At 41.8% G+C, this 22,186-nt stretch overlaps 1 protein-coding gene across 5 annotated transcripts in view; it reads left to right on the top strand.

The window, feature by feature from the left end:
* Positions 1–22,186, top strand: part of ncoa6 (nuclear receptor coactivator 6) — a 48,910-nt gene that overhangs the window by 5,714 nt on the left and 21,010 nt on the right. For 2 of the 5 annotated variants that reach the window (XM_033041854.1, XM_033041851.1), the window contains exons 2-8: positions 8,970–9,230; positions 10,875–11,030; positions 13,116–13,229; positions 14,299–14,442; positions 16,261–17,022; positions 18,123–18,272; positions 18,610–19,723. In XM_033041854.1, coding sequence (XP_032897745.1) covers positions 9,008–9,230; positions 10,875–11,030; positions 13,116–13,229; positions 14,299–14,442; positions 16,261–17,022; positions 18,123–18,272; positions 18,610–19,723 — 2,663 coding nt within the window. In that variant the 5' untranslated portion in view covers positions 8,970–9,007. Of the gene's footprint in view, positions 1–8,969; positions 9,231–10,874; positions 11,031–13,115; positions 13,230–14,298; positions 14,443–16,257; positions 17,023–18,122; positions 18,273–18,609; positions 19,724–22,186 lie in introns of all 5 variants that reach the window. The other 3 variants (XM_033041853.1, XM_033041850.1, XM_033041852.1) reach the window with 2 other exon arrangements.

Below are 22,186 nucleotides of genomic sequence, written 5' to 3'. Positions count from 1 at the left end.
CTGCAGTAACTCAGCAGGTCGGGCAGCTTCCATGGAGGGAAAGGACAGGCGATGTTTCGGGTCGGGTCCATTCTTCAGACTGGTTGCGTTGAGGGGTGGGAGGAACCTGGAAAAGAGGTAGGAGCGGGACAAAGCAAGGCTAGTGATGGGAGAAAAAAGGAATTGTTAGGACTGTTAGGCTGTGGGCCGAGCATCAAAAATGTGTCTAGAAATCAACTTTTGTGACCCATGTCTTGGAACTACATTAAATTTTGCACAGATTTAGATAAAAATATAATTGAGAAGGAAATTATAACTCGTCAGTGCCAAAAGTTGCACATTAATTAATTAAACTAATTAGAAAATGAGATCCCCATATTACACCATGGGGAGCCTTTTTCCGTGTTGCAGTCTCTTTAAACCATATATTATGATACCATATGTACATATATATATAAATGTGTGTGTGTGTATATATATATATATATGTGTATATAAATATATATGTGTGTGTGTATATATAATTACTGCCATATATGTGTGTGTGTGTGTGTGTGTTACACACACACACACACACACACACACACACACACACACACGTATATATATAGGCGTGAATATGACTGTAATTATATATAATTATGTATAATTATATTATGTAAAAATAATATAATTAATATAATTGTGGGTTTTTTTTTGAATGAGACTGCCGCAGAGGTCCGGCTCCTGAACCAGCCCCGTTTACTGAACCCCACTGACTGCCAGTGTGCAGAGTGGGGGGTCACAGCCATAGTGGGACTGGGACAGTGCCAGGCTGAGGGAAGGCTAAGGCGTCTTCCACTGACAGGAAAATGCCCAACCCTAACTCGTCTCCCTTCCAGAGCTGCCCACGTCTGAAGCTGGAGCCTCTTTGGGACCGGCTGCGGGCTCCATACGTATGACCCCGCAGCGAGTCTACCTCGGCCAGCATGCCATTCTAGTGGTGATGATGGTGGGAAGCAGTATTGGCCCGCACATGAATAAAGCCCTTTTCCATACAGATGCTGCCCGGCATACTGAATTCCTCCAGTAGGTTGGTGCTCCAGATTCCAGCATCTGCATTCTTAATTTAGAATTTTTTTTTAATACAGAGCATGAAGAGTAGAAGCAATAACAATGTTTAATATATTACTGAAAGTATGCTTCTTTATCGTATGCTGATCACTTTCTTAGATCAGTGATTTTTGGTGGTGTGCATTTTTTTGGTGAAATGTTCCACTTATTGAGATTGCTATGAAATTATATTTTATTTAGATGAGAATTGCAAAAGTATGCAAAGTCTTTATAGTCTGGGCACCCAGTGGCACTTGCATGTTATATTGGAAATGCATTATATTTGTAGACTTCATTACTTTTTTGTTGATATGAATGTTGAGTTGATGGTGTTTAAATGGACTGGGGCGAGGTGGTTCAGAGGAGAATTTCAATTCCTTGGATTTAATTTATTGAGCTCATGTGATGTCTGCTGGTGTATTTTTGTTTTCATTCTATTCATTTAAGGCTTTTACCAAAGTTCTAGAGTATCCCTGTTGCAAAGTTTTTTAGATCGGACAATCTTTTGTGGTCTAGATTCACAAGAAATTTGTTGGATAACATTTTTTTCTCACTGTAACATTCTATGCCGTCAGACTATTTTGAGAGGAAGCGGGTTTCGTTTTTCGTATGGTGTATTGGTTTAGTTTTGTTTTTCATTTGATGTATGCACCAGGTATTTTGTGTAGATTTCGTTCTTGCCCTTGCTTAATTGCATCCGATCAGTAAGACTGTTCTTTAAATGGCCTCTCATTATACCACTCGTTTGACTGCTAACCTGGGCAAATTGAGGCTGTTTTTGCAGTTATAGAGTCAAAGACATGCAGCACGGAAACAGGCACTTTGGGCCAACTCATTCATCTGACCAAAATTCCCACCCAAACTAGAACCATTACCTCAATAAGCGAGTTCGGTATTCCGACTGCGCATGCCAAGGTCATGGGTCACTAGCTATAAAACAGTCTTGGCAACGATGGTGCTGCATTGTGTGCAGGCTTGCATTTTGTCCGTAGTCGGGGTCGGCTCTCTGTCGCTGTGGGTGCTGTTGAGTTTCTGTTAGGCCGTCCCCGTTCCCTCCCCGGTGTCCGGAAGTGTCCAGGGTGACCCTGGGCTGGCGGGGTGGCCCCGGACCTGCAGCTGGCGCCTCAGCCGCTGGGTTGGCCGGCAGCCTTCCACCTCAACCCCCGGGGTCCTCGCTTCACCTCTGGGTTGTGGGTGAAGTGGCAGCGGGTACTTATTGGCCACCGTTTTATACCCACAGTGCACCAGGCAATATCATCTGTGCACTGAAGCTGATGTTTTAAACCAAACTAAATAGACGAGGAAGGGCAAGACCAATAATGTCACATTAAAATGTGTGAAGTTTTTGAAGGAATGAAGCTGAAAGGATTCGGTATGATTTTGATATTTATGACTAAAGATATTCATGACTTATGGGATCTTTGCATTTCCCATTTCTTTTACAGCAAGCTGCTATATGAACAGACTTCGTTTCCATCTGTATGTTGTCCTGGCTGATTTTTACCCATTTTTGGTGATGCACATCCCCAATGAATCATGGTTTTCATAGAAAATATATTTTGTTGATTTCAGTCACCGGCCTCATTCTACAGAGCCAATGTGCAAACTGATTTACTTTGCCACTGATCCTAATGTAAAGGATGAAATTTAGTCATGAAACAGTGGTAGAAATTTGATAGTCCATGTCCCAATCAGGTTGAAAGTTTCTGTTTATGTACCATTAAATAAACAACAGTTCCCCTTGCTGGGTGTTAAATTGAAAAGCTTCTTGTTGAGGATAGTACTCTTTAGGTTATCTGATCCATTTGTAACTGGAACATGGTTAGAGACATAGACATAGAAACATAGAAAATAGGTGCAGGAGTAGGCTATTCGGCCCTTTGAGCCAGCACCACCATTCAATATGATCATGGCTGATCATCTAAAATCAATACCCCGTTCCTGCTTTCCCCCCCATATCCCTTGATTCCTTTAGCCCTAAGAGCTAAATCTAACTCTCTCTTGAAAACACCCAGTAAATTGGCCTCCACTGCCTTCTGTGGAAGAGAATTCCACAGATTCCAACTCTCTGGGTGAAGAAGTTTTTCCTCATCTCAGCCCTAAATGACCTACCCCTTATTTTTAAACTGTGACTCTGGTTCTGAACTCCTCCAACACCAGGAACATTTTTCCTGCATCTAGCCTGTCCAATCGTTAAGAATTTCATATGTTTCTATATGTTACCCTCTCATCCTTCTAAATTCCAGTGAATACAAGCCCAGTCGACCCATTCTTTCATCTTATGTCAGTCTCGCCATCCTGGGAATTAACCTGGTGAACCTACGCTGCACTCCCTCAATAGCAATAATGTCCTCCCTTAAATTAGGAAACCAAAATTGCACACTATACTCCAGATGCGGTCTCACCATGGCCCTGTACAACTACGGTAGCACCAACATTGCTCCTGAAGTTAAATCCTCTCTCAATGAAGGCCAACATGCCATTAACTTGCTACACATCCACTGGCTCTCCCTTATCCATTCTACTTGTTACATCCTCAAAAAATTCCAGAAGATTAGTCAAGCATGATTTCTTCTTCATAAACCCTTGCTGACTTTGACCGATCGTGTCTCTGCGTTCCAAATGCGCTGCTATAACATCTTTAATAATCGACTCGAGCATCTTCCCCACTACCGATGTATGGCTAACTGGTCTATAATTCCCAGTTTTCTCTCTCCGTTCTTAAAAAGTGGAATTACATTGGCAACCCTCCAGTCCACAGGAACTGATCCAGAGTTAAGAGAACATTGGAATATTATCACCAATGCATTCACGATTTCTAGGGCCACTCCTTGAGTACTCTGGGATGTAGACCATCAGGCCCTGGCGATTTATCTGCCTTCAGTCCCAACAGTTTACCTAACATCTTTTCCTGACAAATGAGGAATCCCTTCAGTTCATCCCGCCCACTATATCCTCGGTCCCCTTGTATTTCTGGGAAATTGTTTGTATCTTCCTTAGTGAAGACAGAACCAAAGCACTCGTTTAACTGTTCTGTCATTTCCTTATTTCCCATTATAAATTCACCTCTCTGATTGTAAGGGACCATTTGTCTTCACAAATCTGTTCCTTTTTCCATATCTAAATAAGTTTTTGGAGTCAGTTTTTATATTCCCTGCAAGCTTTCTTTCATGCTCTTTCCCCCCCCCCCCCTTCTTAATTAACCCCTTTGTCCTCTTCTGTTGAGTTCTAAATTTATCCCAGTCATCTGGTTTGCTGCTTCCTCTGGCCAATTTATATGCCTCTTCCTTGGATTTAACACTATCCTTGATTTCCCTCATTAGCCACGGTTGAGCCGCCTTTCCAGTTTTATTTTTTCGCCAGACAGGGATGAACAATATTTGGAGTTCATGCATGCAGTCTTTAAATCTTTGCCATTGCACCTCCACCGTCAACCCTTTAATTATAATTTGCCAGTCTATCCTAGCCGATTCCCATCTCATACCTTCAATGTATTTTTTCTTTAAGTTTAGGACCCTAGTCTCCGTGTTAACCTTTTCACTCTCCATCCTAATGCAGAATTCCATCATTTTATGGTCACTGTTGCCCAAGATCGCTAACTAATCCTTCCTCATTACACAATACCCAGTCTAGGGTGGCCTGTCCTCTAGTCGGTTCTTCTACATATTGGTTTAAAAAACCATCCCGTATACATTCCAGGAAATCCTACCCTACTACCAATTTGGTTGGCCCAATCGATATGTAGATTAAAGTCACCCATGATAACTATACTACCTTTGCTACACGCATCCCTAATTTCCTGCTTGATGCTATCCCCAACCTCCCTACTGCTGTTTGGTGGTCTGCATATACAAATCCAACAAGCGTTTTCTGCCCATGGCTATATCGGCTGCATCTAGAAAAGGGAGTTAAATTCTTAACTTGAATTGCCTTTGGAAAGACGAGAGGCACACCTTTTCATGTATTGGCACCAATACGGGGGGGGGGGGAATAAAATTCTGCAGTTTGTATGCAACTTCACCAAAAAAGGTAGGGATTTAGAGTCCTCGTGAAGAGGAAAATGGAGTACTGTACTCAAGACTTTAAACCTTCATAGGTGGGCTTGAAGGTAAAAGATGGTATTCATAATCAGACATGTTGCGGGGTGACGTCTGTTTGGTCGTGAGTAGTTGCCCAAAGAGTTGTACCATTTCCTGGTCACTGGATTTTCAACATTTTGAACATTTTCGGCAACCTGCTACGACTATGACGGGTGCCGGCAAGTCACCGAAAACATCTCGTAAGTGTGACAGGCCCTTTATTCTTCTTCTCTTGAGAGAGAATAAGTCAATCTGCATCGTACCTTGCATGACTCCAGACCTTGTTAAAGCTCCTAGAATCGTTTTTTTACTGTAGAACAATGGATGCATTATTGAAACCGAGAGGGATTATGTTAAATTTGAGCCAGATTTAGTTAACAGCATTGGAGAGTGTAAACATGTTGGCATTAGTGATTTAATGTAAGTTTAATGTAGTGTTTGAGTGGGGGAAATGTGAAACAGCTGCTAAAATTTAAGATTTGGCTAAAGCCAACTTTCTTGTGAGGAGGCTGAGATTCTTATGGTAAACTGGACAAGTCTAGATAAAGGATTAATGAGTAAACTGACAGATCAATGATAAATTCTCTTTTTAATTGTTAACTTGAGACAGCGATAACTCGAGGGACAAATGCTCTACTTGCCAAAAGAAATATAGCTATGGCAATGAATTAGCAGCAATTTATGTTTAATGTGGATATATTGCCAATTAATAATTTGCTCTTTAGACATGTCACTTCGAATTGATTTAGTCCATGTGGTGAGATGCCCCCACAGTGCTGTTGGGTAAGTAGCCAAGATTTCAATGTAGCAACAGTGAGGGATCTCACTGCACTGGCAATGGTTGGTCTCAGCTTAAATATTGTTTTGGTCTTGCAGGCTCGGACTGCTTCACTCTGAGGAGTGCAAATGGACTGGAACTTTGCACAATAGTGAGCATCCTTGCCTGAATTGGTGAGACGGTTATTGATAAAGAATTGAATTTAGGCAGAACCCTGAGGAATTCTGATTTTAACTGAGGGTTTCCTCTGACAACCATAACTCTCTAGACTTTAGAGGTACAGCACGGAAACAGGACTTTTGGCCCACCGAGTCCGCGCCGACCAGCGATCACCACGTACACTAGCACGCACTAGGACAGACTAGCACAGACAATTTACTATTTTACTGAAGCCAATTAACATACAAACCTGTACATCTTTGGAGTGTGGAAGGAATCCCGTGTACCCGGAGAAAACCCAGGCAGTCACAGGGAGAACGTACATACTCTGTATGGACAACACCCATAGTCAGGATTGAACCTGGGTATCTGTGGGCGGTAAGACAGCAACTCTACTGCCCCATAATTCTCTCTTTCACAAGCAATAAGCAGTGCTGGAGGTGTTTACTTTAGTTTATTGTCATGTGTGCTGAGGTACAGTGAAAAGCTTTTGTTGCATGCTAACCAGTCAGTGGAAAGACAATACGTAATTCCATTGCGCCATCCAGTGTACAGATGCATGATAAATGAAATAATGTAAATTATGTTTATTGCATTAAAAGTCCAGTAAACTTCAATCAAAGATTCTGTTTGTTGATCCCAAAAGACATAGTATTTAGGCAAGGATGATGGTTATCTGTGAATTGGCAATTTGTTAATAGTGTCCAATTCAAGTTTAGTAAGGCAGTGAATATCGAGTCTTTTTGAATGCAAGGTTAAGAAATAAGCAAGCTACAGAGCCCTGTGCCAGTTAGGTTTAATCATTTTAACATTCAGGAATGATTTGAAGAAACAAAAAAATCTCATTGTAATCTAAATGCAGAATCATATCTATTAATTTGTTTATTGTTAGAAAATAACACTGGGATTAAACACTGAAGATGGAACTATGAAAGGAAAGCAGTGTTTGATAAAGTTATTGGAGATTTTTGAGAATGTAACTGTAGAATGGATAAAGGATAACCAATGAATGTCATGTATTTAGATTTTTAGCAAACCTTTGCTTCAGTCCCAATGGAAAAAGTGAGAGTCCAAAATTAATACCAATAGGATTTAGAGTTTTCTACTTGTGCGTGTTATAGTTTGGTTGGCAGGAAACCACGGCACGATGGCGCAGCGGTAGAGTTGCTGCCTTACAGCGCCAGAGACCTGGATTCGAACCTGATGATGGGTATGTCGGTATGGAATTTGTACGTTCTCCTCATGACCACGTGGTTTTTCTAGGGGTGCTCTGGTTTACTCCCACATTCCAAAGACGTCCAGGTTTTTAGGTTAATTAGGTTTGGTAAAATTGTACATTTTCCCTAGTGTATAGGATAGTGCTAGTGTACGGGGATCGATGGTTGGCGCACGCACGATGGGCCGAAGGGCCTGTTTCAGTTCTGTATCTCTATAAACTAAACAAATAGGGTGGTCTTGCTGGCAGGTGGCAACTGTTGGGGTATGACAAGGAGCTGTGCTTAGGTCCCAGCTCATTGTCGACTGCCCCAAACTGGGTGTAGAAAGAATTGAGTGCCTGAAATCACTTTCAGACTGATATTATACAGACTTTGTGAGTGGGTTGTTACTGGCGAGACTTTTTCTTGAAATGTGCTTCTTTAAACAAATGGAGCAATGTGATTATGATTTTGCTGGATCTTGGGATATTGGTAATACTGGGAAGGTTACATTATTGTACAGCTCACATTTCCTAGCAAAAATATTAGTGGTAAATTTTCTGCCACTGAACAAAGTGGCCCCAATGTAGATAGGGTACACAGTTTTGCCTAGTCCCTCAATCCAATAATATTTTCATATCTAATGAACCTACCAAAATCATCTGCAAAAGATACACACAGTGCTGGAGTGACTCAGCAGGTCAGGCAGCATCTCGGGAGAAAAAGGATGGGTGATGTTTCGCATCTGGATCCTTTGAGGGACTCCGACCCGAAACGTCACCCATCCTTTTTCTCCGGAGATGTTGCTTGACCCGCTGAGTTACTCCAGCATTTTGTGTATATCATCTGCATGCTTGGATATGCCTGCTTTCTATTTTGTCGTCCAAATGATTTATGAAAATGTTAAGGAAGGAGCTGCAGATGCTAGTTTAAACCAAAGATTGATACAAAAAGCTGGAGTAACTCAGCGGGACAGGCAGCATCTCTGGAGAGAAGGAATGGGTGACGTTTTGGGTCGGGACCTCGCTCCTTCCTTCTCTCCAGAGATGCTGCCTGTCCCGTTGAGTTATTCCAGCTTTTTGCATCTACTTATAAAAATGTTAAATTGATATGCCATAAAACTCTACCACTGCGCAACCTTGCGGCCCCGCAGTCCCTGGTGTATTGAGGTGAGCAGCCACATGTTTTGTATCTGGTCTCGCTGCTGTGTGCCTTGCAAAGTTGACACAGTGAACACTGCTCAATTCGTTTGGGCCAGGTCACCGATCTTCATTTAAAAGGCTTTAATTAATGTTCTAAATCACATAAAGTTTAGAGTGCAGGGATTGTCAAAGTCTAAGGTTAGGGCTTCTGATTCCTTTGCTTGAGATGTACCCCTTGTTTGGGGGTAGCCATGCCAGCAATGCTTCCAGTGCAATGGGAGCCCTGCAGTTGCATGGGTCCAGCAGGATGTAAATATGAGGCAAAGGCTGGGCCGAATGGGATCTAGCTTAATTAAAGATGAATTTGAGAGGTGTTGAAAAGATAAAATTATTGTCATTGTATTGAAAAATATTATTGTAATCCAAATGTGAGTAGCAGTAATGTTCGGTACAACACTGTCAGAGCAAACATTGTGAATCATATCATCGTGTATTTCGTCCAAGATACTCAATTTGCATTAACCTGTTTTTATTTGACCATTAGCTTCTATGGCTCACCATCAGTCCTCAGTCTGAAACAAAATGGACTCTGACGACCTACCTAGTTTGGAAGGCATGATCGGCACCGTGTGGTCTACACCCATTGAGGGAATTAACCTGGTGTTACAAGAAGCTCATCTGAATCTGGAAGTTGGCGAGGATGACTTTACAGTTTGGATTGCTTTCAAGGGGAACATGAAAGATGGTGATTTTTCAAATAAACTGGACCAGATTGTTAATAACATGCCATGCCTTCTGAAAATGGGTAAGAATTGTATTCCAAGAAGTTCTTCAAAAACATCACCTTTTCTTTTGCAAACCAAAGTAGCTTTTGCCTCGTTGTCCATGCTGTTCATGTAAGATAATGTGGCTATAGTGTTATGATTAATAGAAATGGGCCGTACAAAACTTATTTGCAATAAGAAGTTTGACATCTGTAATGGTGACATTCATAACATTGCTCGCTGTTTATTCATGATAATGTTTTGATCAATTGGGTATTGGGAGCGACTGAGGGTAGCCTGTATCTTCATTCCCCATTGGGTTTCTGAAAATATATTAGCATGGAACTCCTAAATTACCCTGATTTTTAATAAAATAACAACGCAAACTAACAATGCTACCCTTCCTTGATATGTCCACTGCTGATCAATCAGAATGACGATTTTAAAACAGCAATATTCGACCCACATTTGCTTAGATTGTGGAAAATGTAACAAGCAGCCTATTGAAGATTTAAATGCCCAGGAAAATGGGACCGAACAAGTATAATATTGTTGGCTATCCTTGGACATTAAAACATATTCAAATTTATCCTCTGATCTTTGCTGTTTTAATAATGGTTAGAGTCAGTCCATAAAAGAAAGTAATCTTAACCCTAGTTGAAAATAATGTATTAGGTTTAGGTCTATTATTGTCACATGTACTGAGGTACAGTGAGAAACCTTTATCTTACATGCTATCCAATAACAGATCAGATATACAGAAGCAAGGAACTGCAGATGTTCGTTTACAAAACTGACACTGGAGTAGCTCAATGGATCAAGCAGCATCTCAGGAGAACATGGATAGGTGAAGTTCCAGGTCAGGACCATACATTAGATTGATTGTGGAGGTGCAGGGAAAGAAAGCTGGAAGAGGAGGGGTAGGTCAAAGCCTGGCATATAATAGGCTGACACAGATAGGTGAGAAAGGTTCTTTGGGCTAATCGTTGGACAAAGGGCAGAGATGAAAGGACAGAAGCCCCAACTTAACTTGCACCTATTTCTCCCCTTCCTCTCTCCTTCCACCTACATTCCTTCCTCTTTCTTCACAATTCGTCAGCCAAAAAGACTCTCATCATGTCTTTCCATCTGTGGCCTTTGTCCAACCATCTGCTGATCAAATAACGCTCCTCACCTGTGTAGGCCAATTACTTGGCAGGCCTTGTCCTGCACCTCATCCTACTTTCTTCTCCACCCTTCTCCCCGCCCTCCCCCCCAACAATAAGCCTGAAGAAGAGTCCCAACCCGAAACATTGCATATCCATGTTCTCCTAAGTTGCTGCCTGACCTACTGAGCTACTCCAGCACTTTGTCTTCAGGTCAGATATATCATACATAGAAAAGAAGGGTCTCGACCCGAAACGTTGCCTATTTCCTTCGCTCCATAGATGCTGCCTCACCCGTTGAATTTCTCCAGCATTTTTGTCTACCCTCATAAATAGATAGTTCAAACTCGAGTGCAATAGATAGAGCAACGGGGAAGATAGAGTGCAGAATATAATTCACACCATTGGAGCGCATTAATTGACACCCTACTGACAAACTGCAAAATGTTTGCTAATGTGTAGTTTTAAATGAAGAATTATTTTGTAGGAAGAGCGTCAAAAATCATTAACGACTATGAAACATTTGGTAACCTCTACTAGATTCGAACAAACTGAAGCTCGGGAAAGTGGAGCCATGGAACAGTGTCCGTGTAACGTTTAATATTCCCCGAGAAGCTGCAGAGCGGCTACGACTGTTGGCTCAGAATAATAACCAGCAGTTGCGGGACTTGGGCATTCTTTCTGTTCAGATTGAAGGTATCCTATGTGTTTTATTGTGAGATAAATAGATGTTTTAGCTGAGTTGTGAAGAGATTCAATAGGATACTACAACTATGGATGTAAAGTTTGCAACTATGTACCAGTGCACTGAACAAAATCTAAAGTAAACGTTACTGTTCTGAAGTTTATCCTTGCAGAATTTGATTACCCAACTACCTGCATTTGGTTCGGGTATCAATTAGAATTAGAAGTCATGGGGCTTTGGTTAATTTGGACTGGCCATGCCAAGAGCCAAGATTGTTTTATTGTCACATGTCCCAAAATGGGACAATGAAATGATTACTTGCAACAGCAGAACAAATAGGTAAATATAGTATTCTGTAAAACCCATAATAAACAACAACAAAAGTTTTATACATGGGTGTTTCCATAAATAAGGGTGCCAACCTGTGACATGGGTGGCCAAAATTTGAAAGTTATTAAATTATAATGGAATACCACCATTAAAAATTGACTTTTTATCTTAATTAATTAAAATTAATCCTTTTGAGCTAATTTGTGATCAAAATCGACCAAAATTGAATACTCAAAATTTGAAAACAAAACGAGAGATTAAAATTCTAAATATACATAAATGAGAAAAAATATATCTTTCATTGAAATCGATGTTAATTTACTTGAAATTTGCCCGGAACCAAAATCATCTGTGTAGAAAGGAGCATGCTTTCAAGACAAGGCGTTTCTGGGACCAGATCACTTTTGATTCCCTTCAGTGCTCACACTTTACAATAACATAGCAACAAGCAATGAAAGTTTAACGGAATTTAAACATTTCTATAGTAAACAAGAAGCAACATTTACGAGAAAAGAACGAAAAATCGCAAACTTTTTTTTACTGACCAATGATTCCAAACAAAAAAGTGAACACAGTGTTATCCAGAGCACAGCGTGCCCACAACATGACCACTGGGACACTGTCTCTTATACTGATTTCCAAGCTCCCTTACAAAATGTTGGCAAATAACCCACCACGAGATCCGTAGTTACCACCGCGTTGTTTGAATTTTTTTTAAATCGCGACGAATGCAAAAAAAAAAAAGTTATAGCATTGACGATGTCAAAAAAGTAATAACATTGACGTTAGACATCAGGAGGGCCTACAGAATTAGAATCGATAAAATAGGTGAGCAAACTAGATTTTTATTTCATGATTGTAAGTTCTAATCATTATTAAGTATTTCAATGGAAAGCTTAAACACAAAATATAACCAATAAAAAAATCCAATAAATATAAAAACGGGTACTCTGCTTTTAATTCACACGTGACCAAAGGGACACTGCTACTCAAGTTGTGCTGCAAAAACTTTAGGCATCAGAAAACCATCGAATCGAGTGATAAATGATAAAAATCATAAGCATAATCAAATTTGGCTTATTTAGAGTTATTTAATTGCAAAATTGATGTAATCTTTCTGGTATAAATTAACCTAAGGATTTGATGAAATCTTGCTTGAAAAATGTCACAAAAAAAGCAAGAAAACACAGGGACCTATCTGATATTTTTCTTTGTAAAAACGGGTTTATTTATTGTTGCTTCACCTCATTATTTTAGCTATAGACCATGATCTATACTACTTAATAAAAACAAGAAAATAACCTGGAAGTTTGGAGCCCTTCAGTTTCATTACTGAGTGCTGTATTTATGGAAACACCCATATACTATATTGATCAGAGCATATTTGGAGGTTATAGTCTTTAATAGCCTGATGGTTGTAGTTAAGAAGCTGCTCCTGGATGTTACTATTATCAGTCTCCTATACCTTCTTCCCAATGGCAGGAGTGAAATGAGAGTGTGCCCAGGATGGTGTGGGTCACTGATGATGCTGGCTCCATTTTTGAGGCAGCGACTTTTGTAGATCCCTTTGATGGTGGGAAAGTCAGTACCTGTGATGCTGCCAAACCCACTGAGCTACTCCAGCACTCTGTCTTCAGATCAGATACACTAGTCAGATTTCAATTTTGTACTCTGATTTTGATGTTCAAAAATATTTCAGTCAGATGAGCTAATTATATAAAAGGTTTTGTCCAATATATTTCAAATTTCCAAAACTTTTTTTCCAGGTGAAGGCGTTATTAATTTGGCTTTGGTACAGCAGAGAGCCCAAGAGATCAGAGTAAATGGGCCAGTGAATCCAATCAGAATGGAACCAGGATTTTCCTTGCAAGGAGGACAAGGTATTTTGAAGCAATGCCAAAGTGGTCCATTCAAAATGCAGTTCTACAATCCGTTGCTTGAAATAACCCATGCCTGTAGATGTTTTCTTTTGACTGATGGTGTAAGATAAAGGTCACAAGGTCATTGTGGACAAGAAAGGCCATTTCAGCTATCTCCATCAAGCATATGACCCTTTTAAGTTATTCCACAATTTTGCTTTCAATACTTTCAAGCATTCATTTTCTGTATTCATGATTTATTTCCATCCTTGTACATAAGTACTGTAGGTAAATGGATATTTGGCATGTTTTATTTTAAATGATTTGAATTAAATGATTTAATTCAAGGAAACCTGAGTTATATCTAGATTCCTAAGAGCTATGAGATTGAATAAACCAGTGGCTGAAATGAAGGTGACAGTGAAAACGGGACATTATCAATTGGTTAAAGAATTGTTCCAGATAACCAGGGGAGGCGATTAAGGACGTGTGTTTAAAGTGGTTAGTTTTGATCTGGTGATAAAATAATTTGTATCTGATAAAAAGCCAACTGTCTATGTTTAGGAATTACATTGTCTGGAAAAAGAATCCTCCTGAGGAGCGAAAGCGTTTACAAAGATTTTAAATTTGCACACGTGCTTGTTAATGTTGAGATGATGTGATTAGGAAAAGGAAGAAATATAATTTGGGAGAAAAAGTTTGTCCAGGTGCAAGTACTGTTGAGGCAATTAGAATTTTCCAAAATAGGGGTGGCACAATGACGCAGGTGGTAGTGCCACTGCCTCACAACGCTAGAGACCCGGGTGCTGTCTTGTGTCAAGTTTGCACTGCCTCGTGACCGCGTGGGTTTCCTCCGGGTGCTCCGTTTTTCTCCCACATTCCAAAGACGTGCAGGTTTATAGGTTGTTTTGTAAATTGCTCCTAGTGTATAGGGAGTGGGCGAGGGAGTGGGATAACATAGAATTAGTGTCAACGGGTCATCAGTAGTAAGTGTGGACTCAGTGGGCTGAAGGGCCTGTTTCCATGCTGTATCTCTCAAACTAAAACTATTCAACAGGATTGTAATTCCGTGTTCTATATTTAAAAATAGGTTTGATAAGAGTTAACAATCCATCTGCTCCCATGCTTCACTCGAGCAGCAACATGACAGCTTCCTTGGTCGGCAGTGGAGCAAGTTCAGAGATGATGCAAAATAGATTACCGCATCCCTCCACTCGACCCACCGCACAACCTGGTAAGAACGGGAATGTTTTGCATTTAAAACTTTTTTTCCTTGCAGGTAATTGCACTCGCAGACAAAATAGTTCTCAGTGAGAACAGTTCTTTCAGTTTTAACGTGGACTTTGGTATGCAGAGTTTTAACTTTTTTGGGAGGCACATTTTTTTTGATGAAAAATTGTTTTGCCTGGATACAGTATTAAAGCACAAACAGGAGGCTTTTGACACTCTTGCAAATTAGTCCATGGTTACTAAAGAGTTTGTTTATATGAAAATACATCTTCATGCTTTCCAACTGTATACAAATTTATGAGCTGCTACTTTCCATAACTAGGAATGCTTTTAACTATGTTAGTGTGTCAGTGCGCAGTTTTGTTGCAAGGAGTAAAGTTTCAAAATGGCAGATTATTTAAAGACGGACCCTTTGACTACTCACACCAGCAGACTGCTATCCCATGATATAGCGTAAAACCCTGATTAAAACTGATTTTTTTTTTGTTTGCTCATCCCTCTTACCTAACCTTATTAGCAACCTAACTGCTGTTGCCAATTTTATTTTCATAGGCTATGAAAGGTTAGAATAATGGTCTTTAAATGACCTGATTTCCTTATGTAAGCCCCTGCCCCCGCCCTCCCCCAGCCCCCGCCCTCCCCCAGCCCCCGCCCTCCGCCAGCCCCCGCCCTCCGCCAGCCCCCGCCCTCCGCCAGCCCCCGCCCTCCGCCAGCCCCCGCCCTCCGCCAGCCCCCGCCCTCCGCCAGCCCCCGCCCTCCGCCAGCCCCGCCCTCCCACCGCCCCCCCCCCCCCCCCGCCCCCCCCCCCCCCCCCCCCCCCCCGCCCCCGCCCTCCCCCTGCCCCTGCCCCTGCCCTCCCCCTGATGGTGAAATTCCAAAATGGAAATGATAAATGCTAGAAACATGGTGTATCAGGAAACTTCTGTGGAGAGCGAAACAATTAATGTTTTGGGACAATGACCCAAAGATAGAGCTGAATTATTGATTCTGTTTCCCCTACTGCATTGACTGTTATGCTGAGTATGTTCAGCATTTTCTGTTCTTGTTTCTAACTGAAATTTCCCAAGGGCATTCAAAAGTCGTATTTGTTACCTCTTTAAAGACAAATATAGTGTTGTAATGTTAAATTTAAAAAAAAATGATGTTGGGGGAGTCCAGAACCAGGGGGCACAGTTTAAGAATAAGGGTTAAGCCATTTAGAACAGAGACGAGGCAACTCTTTTTCACACAGAGTTGTGAGTGTGGAATTCTCTGCCTCAGAGGGCGGTGGAGGCCAGTTCTCAGGATACTTTCAAGAGAGCTATATAGGGCTTTTAAAGATAGCGGAGTCAGGGGATATGGGGAGAAGGCAGGAACGGGGTACTGATTGTGGATGATCAGCCATGATCACATTGAACGGCGGTGCTGGCTTGAAGGGCCAAATGGCCTACTCCTGCACCTATTGTCTATTGATCAGCAATCCCCGCACACTAACACCATCCTACACACACGAGGAACAATTTACAATTTTTACCAGGCCAATTACCCTAGAAGCCTGTATGTCTTTGGAGCTTAGGGAGGAAACCAGAGCACCCAGAAAAATCCCCATCAGGTTACGGGGAGAACGTACAAACTCCGTATACACAGCAACCGTAGTCAGGTTCGAACCCGAGTCTCTAGCGCTGTATGGCAGCAACTCTACTGCTGTGTCACTGTGGTAGAGGAACTCCAGTGGGTCAGGCAGTGTGGCATGCCAGTGAAATGCTTTTGAAGCGTGGAATTGTATTGGAGAGCTTTATTGGAACATTTACAGTTTGAAAATGACTTTTCATATTTTAAGCAGGTATGGATTCAGTGCTTTCAACTCTAAACATTCAAGCATCGGGGCACCACTCCGGATCATTGCCCCAGCAACCTCACATTGTACAAGCAATGTCAACCAGTCGACAGATAGCACCAGCCAATCTGCAGCAACACCAATTACAAGGCGGGCGTTCACCATTTAATCCAGCTCAGATTTCCATTGCTGGCACATGGAATCAAGTGGCTTCAGCAGCGATCCAATCCCCAGTCACCCAGGGTGCTTTGGGAACTTTGGCAAATCCAATATGGAAGAAGGCTCCCATGCCTGGTCAAATGCAGCCTCAACAGCTTCAGGCGAGGCCTCCCCTGGCAACAGTACAGACCCCTGCTCATCCTCCACCGCCATACCCCTTTGGAAGTCAACAAACCTCACAGGCTCATCAAACCTTTTCTCAGCCGTGCACCTCGCCGCAGTTTGCTTCACCACCGCCAAAGAGTCACCAGGGAGGACCACCCCGAGTTCCCACACCCCTGCAGCAAGCTCACCTCACTAACAAGTCTCCGGCCTCGTCTCCTTCTACTTTCCAGCAAGGCTCCCCTTCCTCCTCTCCAACAGTCAATCAGCCACAGCAGCACCTTGGGCCGAGAACACCACAGAGCAGTTCCCTCTCCCAGACATTTCAGCCAGCGGTGTGCCAGAGTTCTCCTAATCGAGGTCCCATTGTTCAGCAAGGAAACTTGCCTGCCGGGTTTATGATGCAGGCAAATCAGCTGGCACAGAGCTCCCATTCCACCTTAGGAGGTAAGTATTTGACTTATTTTAATCTTCAGTGATGTAGTTGGAAGCTACAATGTCACCCATTGTTAGCTGATAAATTGAGGAAAATTGCTGCCAATTTTATAGACATCTGTTCAATCATTTCTATTTTTTTAATTTGTTGGTCTTTTGCATCTTTAGTTTAGTTTATTGTCACGTGCACTGAGGTACAGTGAAAAGCTTTTTGTTGCGTGCTAAGCAGCCAGTGGAAAGACTAAACATAATTACAATCGAGCCGTCTACTGTGTACAGATATATGATAACGGAAATAACATTTAGTGCAAGGTAAAGTCCGATTAAAGCTAGTCTTGAGTGTCTTCAATGAGGCAAATAGTAGCTCAGGACTGCTCTCTATTTGTTGGTAGGATGGTTAATTTGCCTGATAACAGCCCTGTTGTGATTCCCACATTAAAACAATGGCTTTGTGGTGTAGCAAAGAAACAGCTCTGTCGGCCCATCATGTCTGGGCCACCCATCAAACGCTTATTTATACTATCCTTTAATTAAATCGTCCGTTCCCATTGGCTGTCCACAAGATTCTACCACTCTCGTACACACCACAAACCATTTATGGGCATTCCTACCAACCCACACATCTTTGACATATGGGAGGAAACCAGAGCACTTGAAGGAAATCCACACAATGACAAAACGTGCAAACTCTACACAAACGGCACCAGAGCTGCTGGTAGTTGGTGGTAGTTGAGGCAGGTACTATCGCAACATTTAAGAAGCATTTAGACAAGTGTATGGATGGGTAGATTTAGAGGAATATATGGGCAAAATGCAGTCAGGTGTGAGTAGTGTAGATGGGGCATGTTGTTCAGCGTGGACAAGTTGGGTCGAAGAGCCTTTTTCCACCTGTATGACTCTGGCTCTAGATCGGGATTAAACATGGGTTGTTGGAATTGGGCCAGAAGCTCTACAAGCTGACTGTATTCTCGGGTGTAAAATGTTTCGGGATGTTTCAGGGTTGTAAAATGCCTTCTATATGTCAGAATTTGTCGCTTCCAGCAATATATCTGGAGGTGGAATTAAATTTAGCAAATACAGTGAAATTATGTATCCATTTCTCCTTGTTTCAGGCATGCCGAAGCGTCTTCCACCAACCTTTCCTCCTGGTCAGCCTAATCATAACTTCACTCAATCACAGATAAACCAAGCAGTTGCATCTGCCACGTCAATGAACAGTGGTATTCTGCAGGTGCCGCCGAATCAGAATGCACCGCATCCAGGTTGGCTATGCCGGAAAAAAAATGGTTGGGTTAATGTTTGGGTCTGGTTCAAGGGAGAAATTTGGGGCCTCATGGTTGTGGTTAACTGACTGGTAGCCCTATAATCATACTTAATTTTCGAGTGTATTTAGTCTTTATGAACAGATTTTGCTATTCTGAATATTATCTAGAGGAAGAGGATTTCCTCATTTAAATGAGAAAATAGAATTCCTCTCAGCAGAGGGTCAACAGAGCTTTGGGGCAAATGCCCCCCATGTGCCACAAGGGAAATGTGAGAAATTGATACATGCATAATTATTTTCGGAAGTTCACTGTACCTTTGCAATTTTGTTTCTAGGTGGTCCAAATATTGCTGCTTCCCAAAATCCTATGAATGTACAGTCTCATGGGCCAACTAATATGATGCAAGCAAATCTTCTTGGACTTCATGGGAGTATGAATAACCAGCAGTCTCTCAATACTCAAGTGAATATGGGTAACATGCAAGGGCAACAGGGCCTTCAGTCGCAGTTCATTGGGATGCATCAGCAAATTGCACCTTCACAAGGCCAGGTGATGAATGTTCAAACTCAAGGTCTTCATCCGTCAAGCCAGATGATTATTTCTCGTCCTCAGCTCATCCAAAACCAAATGATGATGGCGACGTCCCAAGGTCACAACGTCATTGCACCTGGACAGAGGATGACTCCGCCCAAGCAGTTGCATCCACAGCAGGGTCAGCAAATAATGACTACGCATGGGCAGTTAATAGGTCCCCAAGGCCAAGCAATCTTGCAACAGAGCCAAATGATGGGGCTCCCCGAGCAGATTGTTGTTCGGCAGGTGCAGGGAAACAAACAAGGTTTCACTAATCAGAACCAACAAAACTTAATTGTGGGGCCGGGCCAGATGATGAGGGGACCTGCCACAAACTCGCAGGGTAATATAGTTCAATTTTCCACACAGATGATCCAGCAGAATCCTCTGAATGGGAATTCTCAAGGGATTGGCATGCAGGGACAAGGGCTTAGAACTTCAGTGCCTCATATAACTCAGCAGCATGGTGATCATACGACATCAACCAGCGACATGAATGTAACACAGATGCTGCCTGATCTTCAAATGCAGCAAAATGCAGTTGCCTCTCATTTGCAAACAATGCAGCCAGGTCATTCTGCTGGTTCCCATTTTGCAGCCCACGGTATGACCTTCAGCTCTCCTTACAGCACCACGGCAAGTGGGAGTCAGGTGTCGTTGGTCACTGCCTCTGGTTTTCCGAACAATAAAGATGTCACTCTGACTAGTCCATTGCTCGTCAACTTGCTGCAGAGTGATATTACGTCCGCGCAGTTTGCTATGACCAACAAACAGAACAACCAGGCTGTCAACAAACCCAAGAAGAAGAAGCCATCGCGTTCGCAGAAGAAAAAGAACAGTGGATCTCAACAGCCGGAAGAACAAGCACAACATGTGTAAGTTTACCAAGGGTTCTCCATGGAAGCATGGAGTTTTGAAAGCTTTGGCTATGATAAGTTTTTCTGGTAATACAGCACCTTTCTTGGTTGTGTTTGAAATGCTGTCCTTGTTGCATTTTTGTCTTCGTTGTGGTGATCTAAATTAATCTATTTTTTGATAATTATTTTATTTTTCTTGTCAGTTTTTTTCACTTGCTTACCCACCCTCTGAAAATACTGATCTATTTGTAAGGCTGTGGCTCAACAGGATACCAAAGTTCTTGGGTCATTCCTCATGCAAGAGTCAAGAAGGCTTGTATCAAAAAAACGACTCTGCAGTGGGGTGGGCATCACAACCACACCCAGTTCTGTGTTTGCCCAATCTCTGCATTTCAACAAGATTGCTGGGTGCCAATCAAGAGCAAAGGTGCTGCCTAATGCCTCCAGTTATTCTGGCTGTGAAGGCAACTTGCAACTTGTTTCATTTGATTTTAGCTTGTCTATCTTGTAACTGAGGAGAGATCAGACCTTGAACCGTCTCTATAAGATCCAGTCACTCACTGGTATAACTTGGTCATCTCAGCAAATTAAAGCATAATGTGACACATTCTTCATTTCCCTCGACCTTGGCCCAAGGAGTCAGGGATTTAATCATTTGGTTCTGGGACATAAATGAGAAACGTTCCTGTCAAAGCAAGATTGAAGTTGAGCTTGATTGTCTCCTTTGCATTCTTTATCTACCCAGCAGTGGACTAAATAAAAGTTTTTCGATAGTGTTTTTCAGAATCAACCTTCATTATTTGGTACAAAAATGTATTACTTTGAGTTTAGTTGTCACATGTACCGAGCTACAGTGGAAAATCTTTTGTTTCGTGCTAACCAGTCACTGGAAAGACTATACATCATTGCAATCGAGCCATCCACAATGTACAGATACATGATAAAGGGAATGACGTGAATAACGTTTGGTGCAGGATAAAGTCCAGTAAAGACCAAGTAAGATAGTCCGAGAACCTCCAATGAGGTAGATAGTAGCTCAGGACTGCTCCCTTGTTGTTGGTAGGATGGTTCAGTTGCCTGATAACAGCTGAGAAGAAACTGCCCCTGAATCTGGAGGTGTGCATTTTTCACACTTCTAAACCCCTAGCCTCATGGGAAGGGAGACAAGAGTGGGCTGTTGTGCGAATCGCCCTTGATTTTGCCAGTGGGCTTGTCATGGCAGCGTGAGGTGTAAATGGAGTCCATGGAAGAGAGGTTGGTTTACATAATGGTCTGGGCTGCGTCCACAATTCTCTGCAATTTCATGCGGTCTTGGTTGGAATTGTTCCCAAACCATGCTGTGATGCATCCCGATAAAATGCTTTCCACGGCGTGTCTCTGTAGTTGTTGGGGAATTCTATTTTCTATCTTTATCTTGCTGGAATACAATGCTGTCAAACTACAGATTTATTTTAACGTAGAACTATGCTTTACCGTAGGTTGGTGATTCTTTTCACTTTGTACGTCAGCAGTTTCTCAGTGGACAACGCATGGAGGCAGATTTGTCAGAAGCAATAGCAATAATTTAAAAGGATAGACATCGCCACTTCCTCTTCCAACAGCTTTTATTACAGTGGGCTGGAATATCTGCCTTCAGAATTTAACTAGTATATTGTGGGGGTGGGGTAATTTCCTTCTCTGGAAAGTATAGTGCATTTTGTAGCTGCCAGAATGTCCCCAAAATCTCTCCCTGCCAATAAAGCAAACTAAAGTGTAGTTATTGTAATAGTTGGAAATACAATGGCCAATTTGCACAGCTAGGTTTCAAACATGGCGAGAAATGATCAGATTTGTTCTCGTGGTGTTGTTTTGAATAATCCACGCTAGGAGACCAATAATTCCTCCACAAAATGTTATGGAATTATTTTTGTCTACCAAAGAGGATGTACAGCTGAATTGGAAGATCCCACACTCAGTTCTAGCTTAGAATGGCAATGAAGTGGTATTTTATTTTCTCAATTCTTTGAAGTTAATTTAGAATCTTCCACTTTTCTAATTTGAGTGAGAATGTAATTGCCCAGGTTGTTTTTGCATTGTTTGGATCAGTTACCAGCAGTGGGTTATTTGGTTTATTATAAAACCAAAAATGTATTTGCACACTAGTTGAGATTATTCTAATTGGAATGATTCATGTACAGTCCACCACCGATTTTCCTGGCACCCTTGTTTCCAGAGCCTTGCTGGATTAACCATTTTGCAGGACCAACCGAGGTCACGTGATAATAATTCAAAAATACACCTGTGCCCCACTAATTATACCCCTCTCATGTCTCTAAAGAACATTTGGACTGTTAAAAACATAAATAAAACAAACGTAAAAACATAAATAAAACAAACGTAAATTTACAAATCAAAACTTGCCTTTCTTAACGAGTTGGCCGCGGAGAATTGGAAACAGTTCCTTTGGACCTTGCAGCGTACTTGCCCATTATAGTCGTGTGA

Source organism: Amblyraja radiata, chromosome 23 (genome assembly GCF_010909765.2).
Source record: "Amblyraja radiata isolate CabotCenter1 chromosome 23, sAmbRad1.1.pri, whole genome shotgun sequence".
Lineage (NCBI taxonomy): Eukaryota > Metazoa > Chordata > Chondrichthyes > Rajiformes > Rajidae > Amblyraja > Amblyraja radiata.
Note: the sequence above shows the minus strand (reverse complement) of the source record. Positions and strands in the feature narration are given on the sequence as shown.